We start from the raw sequence: 22,430 nt of genomic DNA on the forward strand, positions 1-22,430 counted from the left end.
CAATGTGCAATAAACATTACACTACTTCTGTGAAGACACGTTTCACTTTCGTGTTCTATACCGATTCCTATATAAGAGGGATCAACCACATTTTTTGACGATATCTACGCGCAATTTTGCTTTCTTTTGCCTACAAGACTGTGTGCTGACAGGATTAAGCTGGTGTAAAAATAACTGCGATGCGAAAATAAGGTTTAGTTAGTGCTGTAGAGAAACATGTAACGTAACTTGGCTGTGTCAATCTTGCGTAGTACACACAAGAAACCAAACGATGCACAAAATACATTTAGTTATAATGTCTAGTACAATCAATCATGAAATAGATATGTACATGAAAAATATATGTTCTGTGTGGCGCCTGAAGGTTATGTTGAAAGACGAGATAAAAAAAAAATTCGCAAGGGAGGCTCGACACACAATTCGGGATAGTGAGAGTTTTTTTAATTTATTCATTACATGGAAGGGGGGGGGGGGGCTTCAAGTGCGTACGTCAACCTTATTACACACAATAGAAATCGAAAACAAGAATGCAAACAAGAAAACGCAACCGCGGGTAATATTAATCAAGATATCCAGCCAGAATACATCAGCTACCATCGAATACGTCGCATCAGCCAAACACATCGATGGCGAGTACAGAACATTTTATAAATAACCATTAGAACACTGATAACTACATTGAAAAAATAAACAACACTGCATACATATCGCGTACAAAAACCGTAAATGAAACTAAGACAGTCAAATACAGATTCGCCATATTTTTCACTTCGAAAATATAGTCCATGATGATGTAGGGCTGTTGAATTTAACAGACGGCGCCCATCCTGTCCATTTCCCTCGTACTGGTCCTTTTCAAAGTGTTTCTAAGTAAAAGTAAAACAACAAAAGTGATTATTGATATGAAAAGTTGCCTTGTAAATACAGAGAACCCATTACAGTGCTTAAAAATAAATTTTCGCAGAAGTAATGCTGTATTACCTCGCTTCACACGTTTCGAAGAAATGCACAGGCTACAACAGACACCATGCCAGAAAGCGCAGAAACATTTTGGTCCCATGATGCCCCTTAACTCTACTACACCTGAGCATACCGTGCACAGGCATTTAAAGGCCGTCACAGTACCCACTACGATCGGGAATGAGCACGAATGACCATCGGCTTACGAGCACCACGCTACAAATATATTCGTCTAAAAAATCAGCTATATAACGTAACAACCTGAGATCCGCAAGATATCTGCCGAGAATAGAGAAAATCACAATGCTTCGCTTGACACGTACACAACAGCCGCTCTCCCCAGAAGAAGCACTGCGTTCTTTAGTCCCCAATAACGAGTAGCGAAAAAAGAAACTGAGGAAAAAAAAAAGGAAACAAGAGACTCACGATGTGTGCTTCCCGTGAATAAGTAAAATAGGTGGTTTACATGACGATTTGTAGCTAATGTAAGGCTATTTCGCGGCGAAGCATTTTCGTCAGTTCTTAAAATAAGGGTACTACTCGCATAGACTGCGCCGATCAAAACGACAAAAGCCTATGGGACGCGCGCTCGCAAACCATAGGCTACTCAGCATCCGTGCAGTGCTTAGTTCGTGAGCGAACGTAGGTACGTAAGCGAGGATTAGACATTACTTTCTTATTTAAATGAAAAACACGGTGCGACAGTCTAAACTTTCTTGACACTTACCTCGCAAATGTAGGAGCTATCCGTTGCCTTCCAGTGATACCGCTTTACTTGGGCTTCCCAGCTCTTCCTTCGCTCTGGGTCCCGGGGGAAGCGTAAACAACGAAGCCCTTTACGCGTCGATCCGGTGCACTTGGGAACACAACAGCCCGTCATGTCGACTCGATGCACTTGACAAGCTTGTCATTCATACGGCTGAACACTGTCCAGCAACTAGAAGCGTCAGCGAAGCATCCGCGCGCACTGTGTCTCGAACTAAGCACCCGCACCAAGCACTCGCAACCGCTCGCTGTGACTCAAGATGGCGTCGCAGCGAGAAAACGGCGGCGCGGGTGCGGTCAAAGGATGGCACCACCCTGAACGGCGGCGCTGGCATCGAGGCACCCTAGACCCTTCCTCCCCTGCTCCGCGTGCATGCGCTTGCCTTCGCGCTCGCAAGATCGTTTTCCCTCGCATTTTATTCGGTGCTCTGTCAGTGTTGTTCAGTATGAAGTAATTTTTGGGCTCCTGAAGACGGTCGTACAGCCTTTAGTACGCGCGGCCACATCCAAGACTTGGCGCCGTTCATTGCACATCGGTATATAGCTGCTGTGTGATGGTGTATTGCTGTCTTCCGCATTGCAAGCCACGTTCCGGGAAAACACCCGGTGTTTCTTTTCACCAGTTCCCAAGCAATGAATTTCTAGCCCGAGTTTCTAGCGCTTTTGGACATGATAGCATCCACTAATAAAGGGGAATTATAAGATGGACATAACAAAGATCGTAGCCTTCTCCCCCGGATACGCTACTCGACCAATACATAATTTCACTATAACTCCTTTTTTCTCATGCATGAACTCTTTTAAGTATTCTTTTTTTCCGCGAACAATAGTGGACTGGAACCAGCTAAAAAATGACGTCGTCTCGATATCTGCGCTGACATTAACTTTTTTTTATCATGTTTACAGTGACATTATTTTGTTTGGGCCATGTTTGCAGTGACAGTGTTTTAATTCTTCAGTGTAACGTTGCGTGTGCCCAACCTGTACGCTTTGTATTTATTCGAATATCAGTTTTCTTTATTAACCTGTGCATTTCCTGTACATACCAATGTATTCGTTATGCTTGTACCACCATGCTAATATCTCCTCATGGTGATTGCAGTATTTATAAAATAAAAATAAATAAATAATACAGTTTTTTTTTTCGAGAAAGCCTCCGAACACCTGCCACGCAGGAATGTACTAGAAGTACTCGAAAGAGCAGTCCAGCCCTATTTACAACGCGCTCTCACCTTGAGCTGCCCTGAAGGTGTTGACGACAGTCATGCGATACGATCCGCAAATCTACTTGCCGAGAAGTTTCTGAGAATACTCCTTGTAAATCAGTCCAACCAACTGACTGACGAAAACGACAAGCCTTCGGCCTATGTACACAAGCCGCCAAGGAAACACTTTAGATTGTAATTGTGAATAAGACACATTTGTGAGCTACTGTGTCCGCAAGAGTTTTCGTCTGAAAGTATGGCAACCATTGTAAGTGCATACGAGCAATAAATATTTATTTTCATTCCTCAAAATGCATTTGATGGCGGAGAGCTGTTCTCCCGGCGCATGCATCCCCAGTGAATTTAAAGAAGCTCGATGTATTAATACAGTTACACTACATCCATTTATAAGAAGCCTAGATGAACCATTTACGCGTCCTCTACAATTAGGCGACTTGTTCTTGGATGGACGGTCAGGTAAGAAGCGCGCCCGACCCAATCTTCCAGCGTTGCGCGCGCTGCACAGATCGGTTGGGAGCAGCTGAGCAGGGTTAAAGCAGGGTTAGGGAGCCTACATGCAAGCGCCGTTTTAACGGCGCTTGCATGTAGGCTCCCTAAGCAGGGTAGGGTCGCAGCGCCCCCCTCCAAGCAGCGGCGATAGGCATGAACTAGCCTCGATGCGAAGGCCGTAAGAAGCGAACGCCAGTCGAGCCCGGCCGTGCCCGAGTGATCCAGTGTTTTTATGGCAGAAATGCTGGCAAAAAGGTTTGTGTTTTGAGTTTCCTCCTAACAGAATTATGTTTTCTTGTACATTGAAATAACAGTTAGACGCAACCATGTCTGTAGGTTGTGCTTAGGTTGTACTTTATCATTTGTCTGACGGATTTCACTGTGAAAAATTTAATTTTTGTTCACTAAAAGCCTGCACCACAACGAAGGGCCTGCGCGGTGGGGGTGGTTCGGAATAGTTTTCTACGGTACTGACATCTCGCGCCACGAGGTGGGCCTGCACGGGGTGGTTGCGGATTGTTTTTTTCCGCCACGAACGACGCCGGATTTTCTGCGACACGGGGCCTCAACGCTATCGCGTTAAAATGGATGCCATGTCGTCCTTGTATGAGTGAGCCGTCACTCGGATTACTTGATTCTGAGTTCGACTACTTGCGCAACCGCCTTTGATGTAGACATGTGCCCGTTGACATTGTTCTGTATGCGCATGCGTGACTAGAGAATATAAATGTAGAATCCTTCCCTGCCATTTAACGGTTGAGTAATGCTTGTTTATGTCTCCGTTTCTTGTGTATGTGTCTTCTATTACGCTAATTTGCTTCTTTAGCTATGCAAAACGAACTAGCCCAACAAATAATACTTTTACGTCAACTTGGATCACTGGGCCCGTGGCACTGGGTATGCGCCGCTTTTGAGTTAAGCTCTTTGACGCCAACTTGCGCCGCTATTCGACGACCGAAAAGTCGCAGTTTCCCCCGAAAGGCGAAGTATCGATTGCGATAGCAAATCAGCAGAGAGCCATACGAATGAATGATAGCACTTTTTTTTTGGTCGTATCAACCTATAAACGCTCGCTTGATAACTAAATAAACAAGCATGGTGTCAGCGCGCACCGCAGTTTAACACACCACACTCGATGACCGCGCACACTCGCTTTCAAAACGCTGACACGGGCAAACGCGGCAGCAGCACCGAGTGAAGTGACCTTTGTGTTGTCTATCACTTCAACAGAAACTGAACGCCGAGAACACACAGCACGCACAAAGGTACGATCCGCCGACGCACCTAGACTCTGGCCCCAACGCAGGTCGCATTCAAGAGACGGCCGCGCGACTGGGCGCAGCCGCCACATACGCAGTTGCAGCCGGAGTAAAATCCCACCTGCACCCCTTCCTTCCCTATATATCTCCGAGGCCTGGAAGCGTTAGGTGCCTCGCGTGTGAAGCAAGACGGTGCGCTTCCTGCCCGCTTTCCTCTCCTTCGCGCGGGTGAGATTAAGCCGCGATCGTATGCTTTCACTCGCACATATAGCATACGGCGTGCGGCGATTTTATCGCCCTTGGACTTTATACGGAACCTCACGGCGACGGCGAGGGTGACGGCAGAAATTCACCTGGAGGGTCCATATAATTGATATCGCAATAATATTTGCTATCGAAATATTACTGATATTGCCCTGTAATATTTCTCCGGTGCCGCGCAGAACAAACCTACGTCATGCATGATTATTCAGACACTCTTGTATGAACAAAGATTCAGATACGCAACGCGCTCAGTCTTCGCGGTGGCGCCAATAGATGGAGCAGTGTGTCCATAAGGAAGTGGGTGACAAGAGTCCGGCTACAATACACGCCTCATATACATGACTCGTATCGACGGTGGCAATACGGTGTATCACTACGTTACTTCAAAGCCAGTCGCATTAACATCGATTTTCTTTTTTTTTCTTAAGTGGCTTGGCTGCTAGATATGAAAACATAAGAGATGTGCATGCAAGCCAACCATCTTTACCCGTGAGCTCACGCAGAATACTCCGAGTCTCACCTCGATATCGCCGAGCATGTGCATCACTTCGTGGATGTATGCGTGCGCCAGTGGGCTCCTGCGGGCATTATGGGCGTCCTTTCGACGAGCGTCGTCACCGCAGACGTAGGCGTAAAGATCTACGCAGGGGTTGAGAGACTTGTTGAGCGTGGCCAGGATGTACCTGGCATGCTGCACGCACTCCTCTGTGTCGCAGATCTCGAGTCGAACTTGAGCGCGCACGTACACGCTGCGGACAACGATGAGGGACAGAACGATCAGCGCCAGGAAGAAGACAACGAGACCGGAGAACGCCGCCAGGCGGGACCCTTGCTGTTGCTTGAGCTGTTCGTCCGACCAAGCCTGCTGTAAGAGCGTGAAGTGTTAGAACATATCTTAGGCAATTAGGTTTAAATAGGCAACCCAATATAGGGAAGCGAATGTTATCGCGCAAGGAGCGTGGTTTACTCGCACTTTCCTCATTCATTTATGTTACTTTGCGGAGATTTTAACTTTACTTAAATATGTTGGTCCATTCTATCTGTTTCAGCTACTCACGAGGAGGCACGCGTATTCCTTACACTCATGCCTTGCTTTGTACTTAGCACAACTAATCACTCATCCAACTTGATGTTCTGCCACTTTTGCGGACATCCTTTATTTAGTCTTCACTAACGCCCCTGATGTCAATGCTAACATGACCCATTTGGATGGCCCATCCGATCACGGTAGTATCACTGGTGAAGTCGTTGCCCCCTTTAACAAACGGGAGACTATACAGAAGTTAATAAGGTGCTACACCAAGGGCAACTATCATGCTGCAAACTCTGAGCTAGATATTTTTGCTGAATGCTTTCGAGACTTCTTTTCCTCACGCACGATTGAATTATTCTAAAAGAAGCTATCTCATCCAATCAACAAATTCGTTCCGGCGTTAGCCATAAAACACCATAATAAGGCGGGGCGGGGTGGGGTGGTTTACGCAAAAACTTCGGTATCTTGACCCTAAAAAGAAACGCGTTTACAGAAAGTCTGATAAAAAAAAAAACGTCTTTCAGAATCCTGGTTCAAGTATGAAAAGTCTAATAAGGAATACAAATCATTCCTAAGCTCTACACGCCGTAAATATTTAACTATGATTTGTCGTCCACACTCCAAATAAGCTCCCAAAAGTTCTGGCGGGTAATAAACCCGTCCATTCATTCTGATGTCATACTAAAAAATACCAGCAGCAGCGAAATACTCCCTGAGTCGGACTGCGCAGATCATCCGAATGCTGCTGCTTTCATATTCGTCACGAGCGAGTGCACTACGTCATGTCCTGCTATTTGCTTTTTCCTTCAAACTTCTACGGCGGAGGTAATTGTTATTCAGGATGACATCTGTAATTTTCTTTGTTGGATAAACTAAAGTTTGTACTGCTTGTGATCACATTGGATTTCAAGATAGGATACTAATAAATTTATCACCCAGCTTTGCCCCTGTACTATCCGCTTCTTTTCACAATAATTATCTTCTAAGGCCGTTCTTCATGACTGGCGTGTTGCCGAAGTTAAACGCATTTTTAAATCGGTTGATAGTTGGTAACCTCCTAACTAAAGCCAATATTTTTACTAGTACCATTTGCAAGCTCATGGATCATATAATACACTCAGAATTAATTAATCACCTCGAATATCACGGAGTCATCTATGAGTATCATCACGGTTTTCGCAAAGGTATTCAGGCGAAACACTGCTCACTGGTTTCACTCATCGTTACCTCCATAGGCAACGGCTTACAGGTTGATACAATTTTATGATTTTTTAGAGCTTTCGAGTCGTGTCCCACACCACATACGCGTACTTATATTAAATTTAAGAAAGGCACGAGGATGTAGCTGCATGGGTAAATGACTTCTTTTCTTCTCGAACGTTATTTACAATCGGTAATAACAGTGATTCTTATGTACCCATGTAACTTTCGGTGTTCCTCAAAGCAGTGTGATGGATACCTTATTATTTGTCATTTATATAAGCGACTTACCATCTCGTGTTTCTTTCTGCATTTATTATTCGCTTTTGATTGCGAGTTTTACAATAACATTTCTTATGACACTGACCCCCTAGCTTTACAAAATGATCTTGACGTATTCAATTCTTCTAAAACCAAAACGATGTCTTTCACTAACCACATTTCTCAGATAAAAGGTACTTGGACAGGAAACAACCAACCAGTCGAACTTACTAGCACATATAAGTGCCTTGGACTGTAATTGCAGCTAGACTTTTGATGGCAGAAGCACACTGGTTCGGCCTTCTGTTAATAACAGTAAAAAGTAATCGACGGCCGGCAACAAATCGGACGCTGCGAACCGCGGCAAGAAGGATGCCTCTCTCTTCTCGATCTTTCTCTGGCTTGTAACCCCTTCAGTTCGTTGGGTCATGTCATTTTTAGCCAATCATCGAGTATGTAAAGTGTCGTCACTTTCCTCCAATAGTCAGGCCCGTGCAGGTGTCGTCATTTTCATCCAATCGACGGGCCCGAGGAAGTGGCTTCATGTTCGGCCAATGGGGACACTCCAAGGGCTCTATTCTACGATGGCTGCCTTCGTGCGACGTTTCCTCCTCGTCTGGTAGGCGCTCAGCCGGAGGGGACGGGTGGTTCTCGAACGACATTCCAGAGTAGCAAGGCAGGTTTTCCTGGAGCAGGGGTCAACGATCTCGAACCGTGCCAGCTTCCAGAAGTATCTCGGGAAGCGTCACGCAGGGGGAGACAAACGCTTCATGCGCGGCGCACGAAGGTGGGATCGCCAACACTTTTGACGGGTCCGGTAGCCTGGTCCGACGCGTAAGCGCTCACCAAGATCGGAATCTGGCGGTGAGTGGTTGCGGTCGAAGAACTTGACGGATGCTATTTACTGGTCCGTATCTACGTATCTAACATTTCATAATGGTTCACAATGTTCATAATGAATCGATTCCAATGGATAAGGCGCTAAAGAGCGAGAACGGCTAATAATGATCGGAACGTCATCAATGCACCTTGCGCCACCATCTGCATCATTTCGTGTCACCACAGCGCTGTCGTTTATACTGGTTGGATCAAGTTTCATCACAATCATAATGACACCGGGCTGCGTGGAGATGAGCAAGTGGCACAATGCTTACGCATACGTAGACAACTCGCACAGGAGTCTTTACGTGATTTTTTCCCCCACTAAATTCTGCTTACATTTCTGTCGCCTACTGCCTTGAGATACGTGGTCTTCTCCCACGATGTAATGTGTTATGCTATTTCACTCGGGAGCAACTATAACAAACCAACTCACGGTAGCGCTTAACCTTTGAGTATTCTAGAAGTATAATTTGTCAAGCAAAGTGATTGTTTATTTATAGTGCACCTTTCACTCAAAAGCATTACTAAGCACGCTTTTCCTGTAGCGCAATAAATTCGCGATAAACGTTTCTTTTCATTACCAGTGAAGCCAGTACCCCAGAAAATTGCAGGCTAAATAGAAAGAAGGCATACTGCTCGATAACGTCCCTGCACTTTCGACGATGTTGTGGTTTTGTCACTAGAAACAAGTTTGATTATTTGCCAGTCTGCGCTCAGTGACTCGTCGTGATGCTATTGCGGTCCCGTGCCCTGATTCCGGCCTTAGGTACTCACGCTGGGCTGCACTGAGCTCGAGGCGGATCTGACTGGAGAATGGGGCGGGAGCACCGTGGGCACCACCATGCCCAAAGAAATACTCTTGTCTATGGAAGCTCGCCTTCTCATGGGCTCGCGGGGATCAGGCCGCAGCTCGTCCACGTTGTCATTAATGACATCCGGTGCGTCCCTTAGGGCATCAAGTACATCTTCCTGCAACGTACAAAAACATGCTGTTGAATCACACTCTTTTGACATTCAAGTACCTTTCCCTGCGCCGTACAAGATGGCTGTTGAATGAAATCCTTCTAAAAAATTTCCTGCAAAGTATAGCATGCTGTTGAATGACATTCTTCGTTCTGTGCAAAACCCAGAAAAGAAAGTATCAAGGGCCGAATTCCTAAAGATTTTCATTCGTACGTCCTCCTTGCCTTTGGTCGGTCGCCTTGACGAAAGATATGTCCCGCGTCAGGATTGGCTGGCATTTCATCTTAGAAACTGATCTAGCGTACGAGGCTTATAGTGTATACGTTCCCAAGGCACGTGTCGCACAAGTCTTTACGCAACAGCTGTTGGCAAGAGCAGGCCTCAGTCAATCGCGATGTCAGACGTATTAGCGAGAACGGCGCTGGCCGTTCTCGCTGGCCAGTGGCAACCAAAAAGCTCTTACGACCGAAAAGCACATTGTGCAAAGCGCTCTAAACAACAGCTACAGCGGCAAAAAAAGGAAAATACATTAGTTTTCAGGTAAGCAGAATGGACGCCGACGTAGATTTGCCCGCCAAAGCAACATTAATTCGGAAGACGTTGAGGGTGAGACGGAAATGAGAACCGAATGGTTGTTTTCATTTTTGTTTTTGGACGAAAGACTACAGAGCCTAAATACAGGAAAAGAGACTAGACACACAAGTTTCGAATGTTATGACATGCTCAATATACGTCTGTATATTAAAGCCAACATTCACCTCCATGTTGTTTATTGATAGGATGACTGTAATCATTAACTTCTTTATCTTGCAACGAGATCTATTGAGTATATAGGCAATTGCGCATTTTTGGCGCAGTGCTAATAACTGCAGATATCTCGGTACCACTTCTTTCAAAATCTCGCATGCCGTCTTACACGTAGCCAGAGCGAGTACATTATCATGCATCATGCAGATACCACCGCGTTTGCCTACTCTACAAGCATAGAAGCAGTTGTCCATAAAGGCCGGTAATGGCACCGTTAGTGACCTTTCAAGAATACAGCAGTAAATGTCTACTGAATTAGGTAAGCGTAATTACTCCCGTGTCCAGTAACAGTGTTTTTACCTTGTCTGATGGTTCACCGCCTTCTCATGGCTAAACCAAGTTCCTGTTTTGGTCTCGTTTTGCGAACATCACCTCCATAGTACGGGCGTCGTCGTTCCTCCGCATAAATGTAAGCGCTAACTGAGTCTGTGGAAGTACTTACTGCCATTGTACACCTTCTCGGCTTCTTGCGCACGTTGCAGTGCGCTGTCTCGGGGACATGACATGGTGGTTTTTTTTTATTGCTATGGTTCGCCATTATTTATCCCGTTGTAGATGTCCCCATAGTGCTCTTTTGCGTTCAACTGTGCCCATCCATGGCGATCCATGTTCGTGAGCACCGAGACCGCTGCTGTTCCAGTTATAACACCAAGCTACCTCCTCTTCGTTCTTTCCCGAATCTTACAAAAGCTTTCGATGGGATGGACGTTAGGTGGCGCATCACGCGTTTCAAGAAGTAGGTACTTCATTCATTGTTTACCTGACATCCACTATAGGACGCTCTGCGATCACGCATAGCTAAAACTATTGTAAGGTGTCCTAGAAGCTCTTCCAGATTTGCAGCATATATACCACGAGCGCAGTTTTTTGCAAACTCTGACGACCAATGCAACGCTTTGTAACAGAAAATACCATGCAGAATCTTGACTTCTACGCAACGTGGTGGCGTGTCACTCATGGAACAAAAAAGGTGTTGCAGTTTCACCTGAAAGGCGAAGCATCAATTGCGATAGCAAATTAGAGAGCTAAACGGACTAAGATATTAGCTTTATCAGCTGTATACTTGGACATAATGATCAGCGTTTTGCCGCGTTCGCTCAAAATGCGTGCGGCGTTGGTGACTGTTCGGAGCCTCTCGCAGTATCAAATAGCAAATTTGTAGAGAGCTATACGGAGTAATGACAGTAGCAGCTGCGACATGCAGGCACCGGCAACACGCAGAAGAACTGTTGTTGCCGGACGCACTTGGTCAGCCTTCCCTCCCCCCCCCCCCCCCCCCCCCCAAGGCCTTTCGCTCGTCGGAAGAAGGCGCGTTTGCTCTATATATATGGTGATTGTAAAGGAGGAAAGAGACGCCTACTTCTGCAGCCTTTAAGGGAGCACGGCGCAGAACGCGCGTTTGTTCTCCGCCGTGCGTTCACTCCCCGTGAAAGACGCGCCCCTCGCGCCCTTTCACTCGCACATACAGCGTTCGGCGCGCGGCGACGATTTCTTCTCCAAATGACGTCATACGGAACCTCACGGCGACGGCGACGGCGACGGCGACGGCTACGGCGACGGCGACGCCGACGGCAGAAATCTGCTTTTGAGTGTCCATATAATTGCTATCGCAATAATAGGCACTTGGTGCCGCAACTCAACGTCGCCTTCCTTCCCTCCCCCTCCCCCCCCTCCCCCACGGCCTCTCGCGCGTCGGAAGAAGGCGCGTTTGCTCCACATATATGGTGATTGTAAAGGAGGAAAGAGACGCCTACTTCTGCAGCCCTTAAGCCAGCACGGCGCAGAACGCGCGTTTGTTCTCCGCCGTGCGTTCACTCCCCGTGAAAGCGCGCGCCCCTCGCGTCCTTTCACTCGCGCATACAGCGTTCGGCGCGCGGCGACGATTTCATCTCCATTGACGTCATACGGAACCTCACGGCGACGGCGACGGCGACGCCGACGGCAGAAATCTGCTTTTGAGTGTCCATATAATTGCTATCGCAATAAAAGGCACACGACGGAGGCGACGTCTTAAGCCTGACCTGTCACGGTCACCCATCTTTCTTAGCTGAGCTTAGTGGGGTGTTTCACTATTTGCTTTTTTTTTAATCACTGGATAACATCAACGGCTGCAGAAATAATTTGGCATTTGCCTGGCTGCTCTAGTTGCTGTTGAGCAACTGAACCCTATAACCACTAGGCCATCAGTCATGTGCGTCCGTATATATATATATATATATATATATATATATATATATATATATATATATTCATTCGAACAGCGCATGATCTGCAGGAACTCGCGGAAAAGACGCGCAGTGTTGCGCGTGTGTGCTTCGTTGTCGTCTTGGTAAGGGGCCCTATGGCGTAAAATTATTCCATTTTGCTTGTATTGTAATCTTTTGGCGTCAAATTATATAAACACCGAGGCAAGCATCGGGCGATTACCCGCAGCCCCGTTGTTTGAACAGTCAGATCAAACGCCCTATTCGTTTATAGGAGGTCGCTTTTCGTTGCCATCAAAGCGAATAGCATTGCCTACCTTGACAGTTTTTTTTTTTGTATAATTATCTGGCAGGACGCGAGGAGCACGAGTAAGTGGAAAGGCTTTCGATGGGGTGGATCTAGCCTAGTGAATGTAATAGATAAGCGGTTGAGGAGAGTGGTGCTGGTGTCTCCGATTGGCCCGCTTCTCCTTGTTTAGCTTGCGGTGGCTGTCGGAAATTGCGGCGGCGTGCAACGGCGCTTAAGAATGCCTCTAAACAGACTCTCAGCGAAGAATTGACAAAGCGATGTGACAAAGCGAAGAAAGGGCTCGACACCGTCATACTGAGACGTGGACCGAAAAATGTTATAGAAACAGATTGGGACAGCTTCGCGCAATAGTTCCCCCAATGAGCGCTGATCGGTCACGAATTCCAACCAGCTCGCCCTGCTATGTATATTCTCGAAATATACGTATACTCCCAGCTTGAATTGAAACAGACTCACGCCATGGTCACAGGCGAGCGAACCACTCCGGAGGGGAGAGCTCAGAGCCGGTATGGTAGGGAGTACTTCTCCGAGAGACACGCGTCGGTCTAAGGAGGCACGCCGCCTCATCGGTTCTCGAGGGTCGGTTAGCTGCTCCATGGCGCTGTCCTCGACACCGTGACATGCCTCCATGATAGCGGCCAAGATGCCACCATCCGGCGCCTGCCAGAATGAGGTATCGGAATTTGAACATAAACCACGTGGTGCATCGAAAAAGTCATTTATTTCTACAAATTTGTTGTCTCGTTTCGAATAAATTTCTCTTCTCGCTTTTGATTACGGGCCGCCCTTGCCCGTGAAAGCCAGGGACCACGATGCTTATGAAGTGTCACTGCAAAAGAGAAGAGGATCAAACGCTAGTCAAACGCTCTGCGACATGTTTCTTGCCAGGAAAGTTACGAGGCGACGATCCTGGTAGAAAAACGCATCGGGAACGAGGCGTTAGAGACAGCAAATGTTTGTGAGATGGACAAAACTCACTGAATAATTATCTCTACTCCTAGTTCAAAGCAATGAGCAAAACTAAATATAAACAGACCTGTATGCATCTAAGGTTACCTCTCTCACCAGTACTCAGCTACATGCAAGCTGTTTTAGCTATGAAGCTTGTATTCGAAAAAAGTAGCATATTGCTTCAATAACAGGACAGATAAACGGGCTATGCGGCAAAGTAAAGCGTAAACTGGTAACAACCCTCAGTTTAAAGTGACACACCGGAAAGAGCCTCCTAGGGTCCTCATAACCATGCACTGGCTTTCGAGAAATGGTGCTATGGTTACCTAAAACAACGCAACTGTACAGCAGCGTAACGCACTTGTCTTGAGTGCGATAGCTGTGCACTGCAAAGCCTGCTTTTAATTGAGACATCCTTTGCAGGCACGTGCGACTTTACCACAGTGACAACGCTTCTAGTTGTGTGCGAGAATGGTTGAACACATGCCATAGGACCGCCGAGCGATGACCGTTTTTGTTATAAAATGCACTAGCTTCGCTATGCTTAGAGAATCCGCCGTCCTCCTCCTTTGGCAGTGTGCTAACGCAACGGCTAAGCAAACGATGACGTGCGGAAACCTATATTTCCGGCTGCATGGCGGGGACGGGCTGGGATCGCTCTCGGTAACATTTTTGCAAGGTCCACGAAAACGTGGCCGGGTCGGGCTGGGTCGGGTCCGTGGTTCTCAACCCGCAATCAAGAACCGTCAGCTATATTCGCACACCGAATTGTCATGACTCCACGGCGAGTTTTCACCCCGCCAGGAATGAGATCCTCATTAATGATATCAAGCTTGCTTCTCACGGCAGATTTCTGCAATATCAGGCAGACTTCTACAAAGACTTCATCGCCTTGCCTTCTTGTTTACGGGCCCTAGGTTTTTTGTAAGAATGTTTAACAAAGAGCGCAAGAGCAGTGCCTGTTCAGCTCGACAGAACTTCAGCATACTCACGCCTAGAAAATGTGGCGGTGGCTCCGTGTGTAACACCTCGCCCATGGACACTCGCCGGTCGATGACGGCCCTGTCAGGCAAGGGTTCGCGGGGGTCTACGGCCGGCTCATCATCATCATCAACGACGTCCTTGCCGGCTTCCTTCATGTCCTTCTCAAGAGTTGCGGCCTCCTTCTGCGTAACAGGCAAGAAGAAGCGCCTCAGCAGTCATGAATGTTCAAAACTTCTCTTGAACTTATCGGGGTGTTACGTATTCTCTAAAATTGATACGGTTTTGTGGACGTCACCGATTCCTGCGAAGAATACATGTTTCTTATGCAACACCAAACACGGTTTGCATCTATGTCGCGAGAACGTTTCGAAAGTCCAACTCTACTACGCAGCCCTCGCGCATGCGCAAAGGTTCGCGGCAGAGAAAGAAACAGTAGCAATTGCACGTTCAAATGTTTTTCCACACATTCGTACGTCGTGGCTTCTGGCAGGAATGCCTCGAAACAAGCAGCGCCAAGGAAAGATAGTGCACAACTGAAATGCGATTGCATTTGCACGCGAACGGTAAATATGAATGCACAAGATTCCGAAGTGTTAACGATGACGTGACGAATATTTTGAGGATAGACAACTTGTTACTGACGACTACCAGAGACATGCACCAGTACAGATATTTTGGCAGCCAGATGTAACAGTGTAACGTGCATTATGGTCCTGATGCCTACACCAAATGGACAGATAGACAATTTTGGCCCGCTACGGCCTCTGACTGCAAATTATAAAAGATGGTACAATATTAAGGTAGTAGGAAAATATTCAGCCAGAACGCACTTCGAACACCACTAAATATAGTATTACATAAAAATAACTAAGCTCTTACTGTTGCTCTTACAAATTAGGAAAAGTATTGCCCTTGCATGTGCATGTAGTTGTTTAATTTGTACCATAATATGCAGATCCTATTAGCGGGCATTTCATGCATTGTTCCGTCCATGAATCACCTGCAGCCCGCTACACGACCGACTACAATTCAGAGAAGTTCTGCAGTTGTTCTCCGTAGTACTCGCTCAGGGAATCTGCACATAAGTGCTATAAGAAGGGAATTCTTTGTCGAGGAACAGTTACGTAATCTACAAAGCAATGCAGACGGCAACATGTCTATATAACTCTCTGATTTACGGTTATAATCACGCAGGGCGACGGACAATTGATTGTCGTATTCAACAATAGTCTGAATGTTGAGCAGTGGCGATTTGTTTCTCTTATCATTTGCAAAAGCACAGCACTCAAGAGTCAGTGACAGTCTAACGGTATCGTCGACTGGTCGCCTCCATCCTCCGAATCAGAGTCGAGCAGATCCAGCATTCCTCCACTCAGCACGCAAGTGGAAGATTTGACTCACTCTCGGAGGAGTAAATGGCGGAGGCGAAACCATGTGACTACCTAACATTCGACATCGCCTAGCTGAAGCTTCCGGCGCTGCAGGAAAAAAGGGCTAACGCGCAGGTGAGACGAGCGTTCGCTGATACACCAGCATGGGGTGGTCCGTCGCCAACAGAGGCGACGCTGTGTTTTGATGACGTGGCGGAACCGCTCTGACCGCTCGAAAAGAGAGCGATCGAAAAGAACCAGCCGAATTCAAGGAGCGCGCTCTGTTTCGACTTGTCTAAGACGATGCTGCTAGAGAGAGCGATGTAGAGCACTCCGAAACGACCATGCAGTTGAAGATGCTATAAGAACGCAGCGGCAAGTACTACACTGCATGTTGAACTCGATGAGAATTTTCATAGAGGCGCCAGCTAACGTTCGCTCCTTTGCGTGACGTCAGGCTGGAGACCAAGCTTCTTTCAATGTCGGCGTCCAATATTTCTGAGCACGGAAGCAGAGAGGGAAGGCGTATTGCAATATTGGGGGCTGAAATTTTGCGACCCTGTCACGAAGCATGTTTTTGTTGGGAGATGCGTTCGGTGATTTGCGGTGGGCTGGCAAAACCGTAGGAAGAGGTGGAGAAAAACATTTATTTGACGGAATAAGTGGTGTTGTTCTGGGCGGCCCACTTGGTTCATGGGACCCATTCAAGCGGAGGTGGCTGCCCTCAGTCCACGGTGCCACAGGCAGTTGCTGCTCTGCGCGCCCTGTCGACCAAATCGAGTTGATCGTGAAGGCTGTCGCTGGCCAGCAGCTCCTCCCACTGCTCCACACTCACTTGGTTTATAAGGGGCAGTCCGGGCATGGCCCGGCATGTCCAGGTGGTGTGTAAAAAGGGTTGGCTTCTCAGAGCACCATGGGCAACGCACGGGGTTTGCCGTTGGATGAATTTTGTTGAGACTGTGTAAGTTGGGGTACGTGCCAGTCTGGATTAAGCGCCCGCTGACAGCCCCCTCCTCTCCTTTGTTAGTTTCTTATGGGGAGGGTTGTAGATCCGCCTGGGTCCCTTGTAGTAATTCAAAATGACCGCATAGACGCACGATACCGGGGTAGGCTCTTCTGGGGCAGGATCATGGAGTGCTTGTAGCGCACCCTACATGTAAGCTGTTCTCGTAAAATCAGGCCGCACTAAATTACGTACAGTTCCCAAGCTGTAGCCGCTTGCGACGTGTTAAAGATAGAGTGCTACTCAGCCAGTACCTTATGTATACTCACCTTGTCTGTCAGCCCGGTTCCTCCGGCTGCCAGTTCCTTGGACTGCGGAGATGGATGTTGCACCGGCTTCGCGGTTGACGTCACTGCAATGGATTTGTGATGAGCAGGATGACCCTTCGATATGTCATGGGCAGCCGTCGGTTGCTTCTTCGCCAGCTCCGACGCAGAATCTGTCGAGCTCTTGAGAATCTTAGTAGACGAGTTGCCAGCTGTACTGGACTGCTCGGGGTCCGTGCTGCTCTTCTTCGTTCCGTGGTCCATCCGTATACGCTGGCAACTTAATAGGTAGATAATCTGTGGGTGGAGTTCCTGTCGTAGAGTGTAAAGCATTGCTTCACTAAAATCTTTCACTCGGGGTTCGCTTTGAGAAGACGTATCGCAATGTGCTCGGGCTTAAGTGCACGAAAAAAGATTCGCATGCAAGGACGCTTTTCAGGTGGGAGTGCAGCCAGTACAACGTAACGTGTTAAATTTACGTGTGTCTATCGCGTTTATGTTTTCCCACCGTATTACACATTACTTTTGCGTTAAAGCTTCACTAGCCACGTATACAACGATTCAGCCAGGTTTGAGATTAAGGGTACTGTAGAATGTCTTTTTGCCCCTTCTACAAGTTAGCTTCGAATCTCCTTGTATTTTCATTAGACTTCCCAAAGCAATTTGCAGTCTCAAATTACATACATGTGATTGGTTGTTTTATTTGCCGCCTCACTACCCTACATAATTAGAGTATGTATATTATTTAAAATATTTTCTCTAAATTAGGATTAAAGGGTTAACAGAATCCAACAACAAAAACAGCGAAACAGTAGTCTCTTTGAAACCACCCCAAATTTCGTCTATAATATACACTTTTTTAATGTCAAGCTCTTCTATCGTGTAAAAGAAATGTTTCTAAACAAACTTGCTGCAAAACTGTCCAATAAAGATAACAGGAACTAAAAGAAAATGCATTCCACACGGAGCTCAAGGCCAAGCAATAAAAATGTCTGCAGTGCCCATGATTGTGACTGAACTATCGCGAATCCACACTGTACGGTAGAAATTAGCAAATGACTCTGGAAATACATAAAATTTTATAAAGCTACTTGAATACTGGCAGATCTTAAGGAATACAGAATCGGGGATTAGAGGAGACAAGCTTTACTTCAACCCACTGCGACTATGGTAGAAAGGGCTTGGTCGACAGCTCTGCTTGCCACGTTAGAAGAGTTCGTCTAACTCATGGTCGTCGCCAGTTGTGTTGGTCCGAAAGAAAGACGGCTCTGTTCGATTTTGCATCGATTATCGAGCCGCTAATAAGATGACACGCAAAAACGTATATCCGATGCTACGAATTGACGAGGCCCTTGACACCCTTCAGGGCGCTCAATATTTCTAAAGCCTCGACCTCCGGTCAGGGTATTGGCATATACCTATGCACGAAGCAAACAAGGACAATACAGCCTTTGCAACACCGGACGGGCGTTGCGAGTTTAACGTAATGCTAATTGGTTTATGCAACGCACCTACAACATTTGAACGGATGATAGACACTGTCTTGCGTGGCCTCAAGTGGAAAACTTGTTTGTGTTATCTCGATGACATTGTTATTTTTTATTCTAATCTACGTCAGCACCTTGAGCGTTTGGACGTAGTTTTGACATGCCGTTCCAGCGCTGAACTTCAGCTCAACACAAAAAAGTGCCACTTCGCCAGCAAGTACATCAAAGTGTTGGGTCACCTTGTCAGTAAAGATGGCGTCCGACTAGACCCCGATAAGGTTGCTGCGGTGCTTCGCTTCCCTCGCCCAGAAAATCAAAAGCAATTACGAAGTTTCCTTGGCCTGGCGTCTTACTTCCGCCACTTCATCAACCACTTTCCTGCCATTGCGTCACCACTGCACAAGCTGCTCACCTCGGGCACTGCCTTCGCTTGGTCAGATGGCTGTGAGTTTGCTTTCCAAGCCCTAAAACGTGCATTAACATCAGACGCAGTCCGCCGTGACTTCGATGAGAACGGTCCTACTTTTCTGCACACCAACGCTAGCGGCCATGGAGTCGGTGCGGTCCTTCTACAGAGTGATAGCACTTCTCGAGAGAGCGTTGTTGCATATGCCAGTCGCGCACTCACGCCAGCGGACCAGAACTATGCGATAACCGAGCAGGAATGTCTCGCAGTAGTTTGGGCCGTACAAAAGTTTCGACCATACCTTTATGGACGACACTTCACTGTAATTACCGACCACCACGCCTTATGCTGGTTATCATCACTGAAACACTTTTCTGGACGCCTTGGCCGCTAGATACTCCGTTTGCAAGAGTGCACTTTTGACGTTGTGTATAAGTCTGGCAAAAAACATTAAGATGCCGACGCTCTCTCTCGCTGCCCCCTGCCACTTTCATCTTCGTGAGACGCCGTTTATCTTCGCCCCGTGATGATAACGCCGCATCGTCGCTTGTGTTATCAACACTAGCTGCTACTAACCCGGCATCTTCCAATCATTGCACTCAGTTCGCATGTCAACGCGACGATCCATATTGCAGCCGGATTATTCAGCGCCTCTGTGGAGCTTCTCCTCAACCTAATGCCAAATTACGATATATATATTTTTCAGATAGTTTACCGCAATCGACACTGTACAAACGTGTTCTCCGGTCACATGTTACCACATTACTAGCACCCTCTGTTGGAGCGCTCCTCTCGTTGTGTGCAGGCAAACCTAGGCAGCGCCTGGACTACACGTAGGCGGAAGGTTCGAAGAGAAGCGACGTTGCTCATACCTAGCCCCGGGCACCAACAGCAATAACCGCTGGAGAAATAAAGTTTATTCTTCTCCTCATACGTAGCTGTGTGCCCGCCTGTGTGGCCTTGTACTAGTTTATGGTGTCTCCAGGATAAAACCGTCTTTTTTCTACATCTCCTGAGATTAGTGTCTAGCGGGATGACTAAGACAACACACAGTATGACATAAATAACCGGTATGTCTGGCTAGCGACGTAAAGCAGAGCGCAAGCTACTTTTCCGGTGGCACCAACTGGCACAACGCTTCTCGCTTGGTCCGCGGGAACTGTGCTACGCATTCCAACAAATTTGACTGCTCGTTAACACGCTGAATCTGTTGTCCAAGCAGGATAGCAAAATATCTGTACCTACGCAGCGGACTTGCGCGTCTATTTAACGCGAAAACATCGTGCTTACCAGACGTCACGTTGTTCTTCTTGGCGAGCCGCTTCTGAACAGTAGCTGCGTTACTTTGAGTGCAATCGTCCTCTACCTACAGCCCAGAATGAAAAAGGGGCTCCGACAGCACGAGATCATGAGCTGCTTCTTCCTTCTTAAATCTATGCGGCACGTGAACATGGATAACGTGCCACCATCTATGGGCAAGCACGTGCCATTTAACCGCGTAAGAAAATTAAGGTGCGCGTTTTTAGCAGAACATATTGACGCAAGAGAAAACCGTCTTTAAATAACGCGCGTAGGTTCGTGCGCCCTCCAAGAGGACAACGGCGTATTAGTGAAAACAACAAAGACGAAGACGTAATGGCACGTGCATTCGCCGCACGCACGGGGATATATGTGACCGTTGTCAAAAAAGAAGAGGAAGTGGAGCGCCGCTCGAGGAAAAGAAGGCTTCTTGATCTCCTGCTTGGAACGCTGCAGTTATTCAATTTATTTACTTGCTGGGCACAAGTTAGCCCCAATAAATAGTTACCTTAGAAGTCCTTGAGTCATTCGTTACAATTCTGGTGGAGGTGCGGGGTATGATTTCCAGCCCCATTCGAGTTGAAGAAAGCAGCCCGGAGCCACGCCAACTCGGACCCAACGAGCTCACGCCTGTCCACCAGCGCACGAGCCGTCGCCTACGTGGTGAGCGACCCGAGTTTTCCCTTTTGACGGAGCCAACTAGAATAGCAGCAGCAGCCAATACCGAAATGACATCCCAGACCGCCTCAACCCGCGTCGTCGTTGATCAGCCGATGACGCCTAAGCCTTTCCACAGCGACACTTTTGAAGACGCCGAGGACTGGTTAGAAGGCTTTGAGCGTGTGGCAGACTATAATGGATGGAATGAAGACCGGAAGCGCCGCAACGTTTATTTCGCGTTACAAGACTCTGCACGAACGTGGTTTGAAAACCATGAAGCTGCCCTCCGGTCGTGGGATGACTTCCGACGGGAGCTGCTGGCTACGTATTCGAGCACAGACCGCAGAGAAAGAGCTGAAGCCGCTTTGCAAGCAAGAAGCCAACAAAACAACGAAAGCGTGGCAATGTATGTCGAAGATATGTCCCGCTTATTTCGCCGGGCCGATCCGAGCATGAGCGCGGACAAGAAGCTTCGGCATCTGATGCGCGGTGTGAAGCAGGAGCTTTTTGCCGGGTTGGTTGGAAGCCCTCCACGCACCGTTGCCGAATTCCGCGCTGAGGCGACAACTATGGAAAGGACACTCCAACAGCGAGCGAGGCTCTACAACCGCGATATGAATATCGCCTCTGTGGACGCCATATCAGCGGTGTTTGGGAACGGCGTTGATGTCTTACGAGAACTCGTAAGGTCTGTGGTTCGAGGAGAGCTCCAAAGGCAACAGCTGAACAATGGCCCTACAGCCGTCTCTTCATTGGCAGAAGTGGTCCGTGAAGAAGTGAGACAAGCAGTCCGCGAACAGCACCCACAAGCACAGCCACAAGCGTCACCAATGGTACGGCCGACAGTATCGTACGCCGAGGTACTCAGAGGAACGCCTGGACGTATATTCGTCACGGCACCTACCCATGTACCCGAACCTCAGTTCGCGCCACCTCCGCCTGAGACGAGATTGCTGAAGGCTGACATATGGCGCACTCCGGATAGAGTCCCACTGTGCTACCACTGCGGCGAAGCTGGTCATCTCTACCAGATGTGCGAGTACCGCAGAGCGGGACTTCGGGATTTTTCCGTAAACGCTCTTTGCCCAAGAAACGGTGAACGCCCTTTTGAAATCCGGGAGTATTTGCCAACGCGCCAAATCCCTCATGTTTCACAGCAACACCAACCTCGGTCAACCGTACCACTGCGGTATCAATCACCGAGTCCGCGTCCATCCTCCAGCTCCCCGAGGCGAAGTTCCCAAAGCCCGCGACGGGAAAACTAATACCGGCGACTTGTGGAGGTAAGGCCGCTGTCGACGCAAGAACAGAGCCTCCAGCGCTGACCCCGAAATGTAACGACAGACGCGAGAGCAGTTGCGGAAACAGTGACGTTACGTCC

General features: G+C 47.7%; 2 protein-coding genes across 3 annotated transcripts in view; both read right to left on the reverse strand.

Annotated features, from left to right (window-relative positions):
* LOC119440463 (endothelin-converting enzyme 2-like) overlaps nt 1-13,253 on the reverse strand; it is a 48,430-nt gene extending 35,177 nt beyond the window's left edge. The window contains exons 1-3 of the mRNA XM_049662929.1: nt 13,080-13,253; nt 9,114-9,308; nt 5,484-5,828 (exon numbers count right to left, since the gene is read on the reverse strand). Coding sequence (XP_049518886.1) covers nt 5,484-5,828; nt 9,114-9,308; nt 13,080-13,253 — 714 coding nt within the window. The remainder of the gene's footprint in view (nt 1-5,483; nt 5,829-9,113; nt 9,309-13,079) is intronic.
* Nucleotides 13,254-13,347: 94 nt separating this feature from the next.
* Nucleotides 13,348-22,430, reverse strand: part of LOC125943186 (uncharacterized) — a 55,456-nt gene continuing 46,373 nt past the window's right edge. The window contains exons 3-4 of one of the 2 annotated variants that reach the window (XM_049661726.1): nt 14,567-14,740; nt 13,348-13,452 (exon numbers count right to left, since the gene is read on the reverse strand). In XM_049661726.1, coding sequence (XP_049517683.1) covers nt 13,450-13,452; nt 14,567-14,740 — 177 coding nt within the window. In that variant the 3' untranslated portion in view covers nt 13,348-13,449. The remainder of the gene's footprint in view (nt 13,453-14,566; nt 14,741-22,430) is intronic. The other variant, XM_049661727.1, reaches the window with a different exon arrangement.

The sequence above is a fragment of the Dermacentor silvarum genome, chromosome 2 (genome assembly GCF_013339745.2).
Source record: "Dermacentor silvarum isolate Dsil-2018 chromosome 2, BIME_Dsil_1.4, whole genome shotgun sequence".
Lineage (NCBI taxonomy): Eukaryota > Metazoa > Arthropoda > Arachnida > Ixodida > Ixodidae > Dermacentor > Dermacentor silvarum.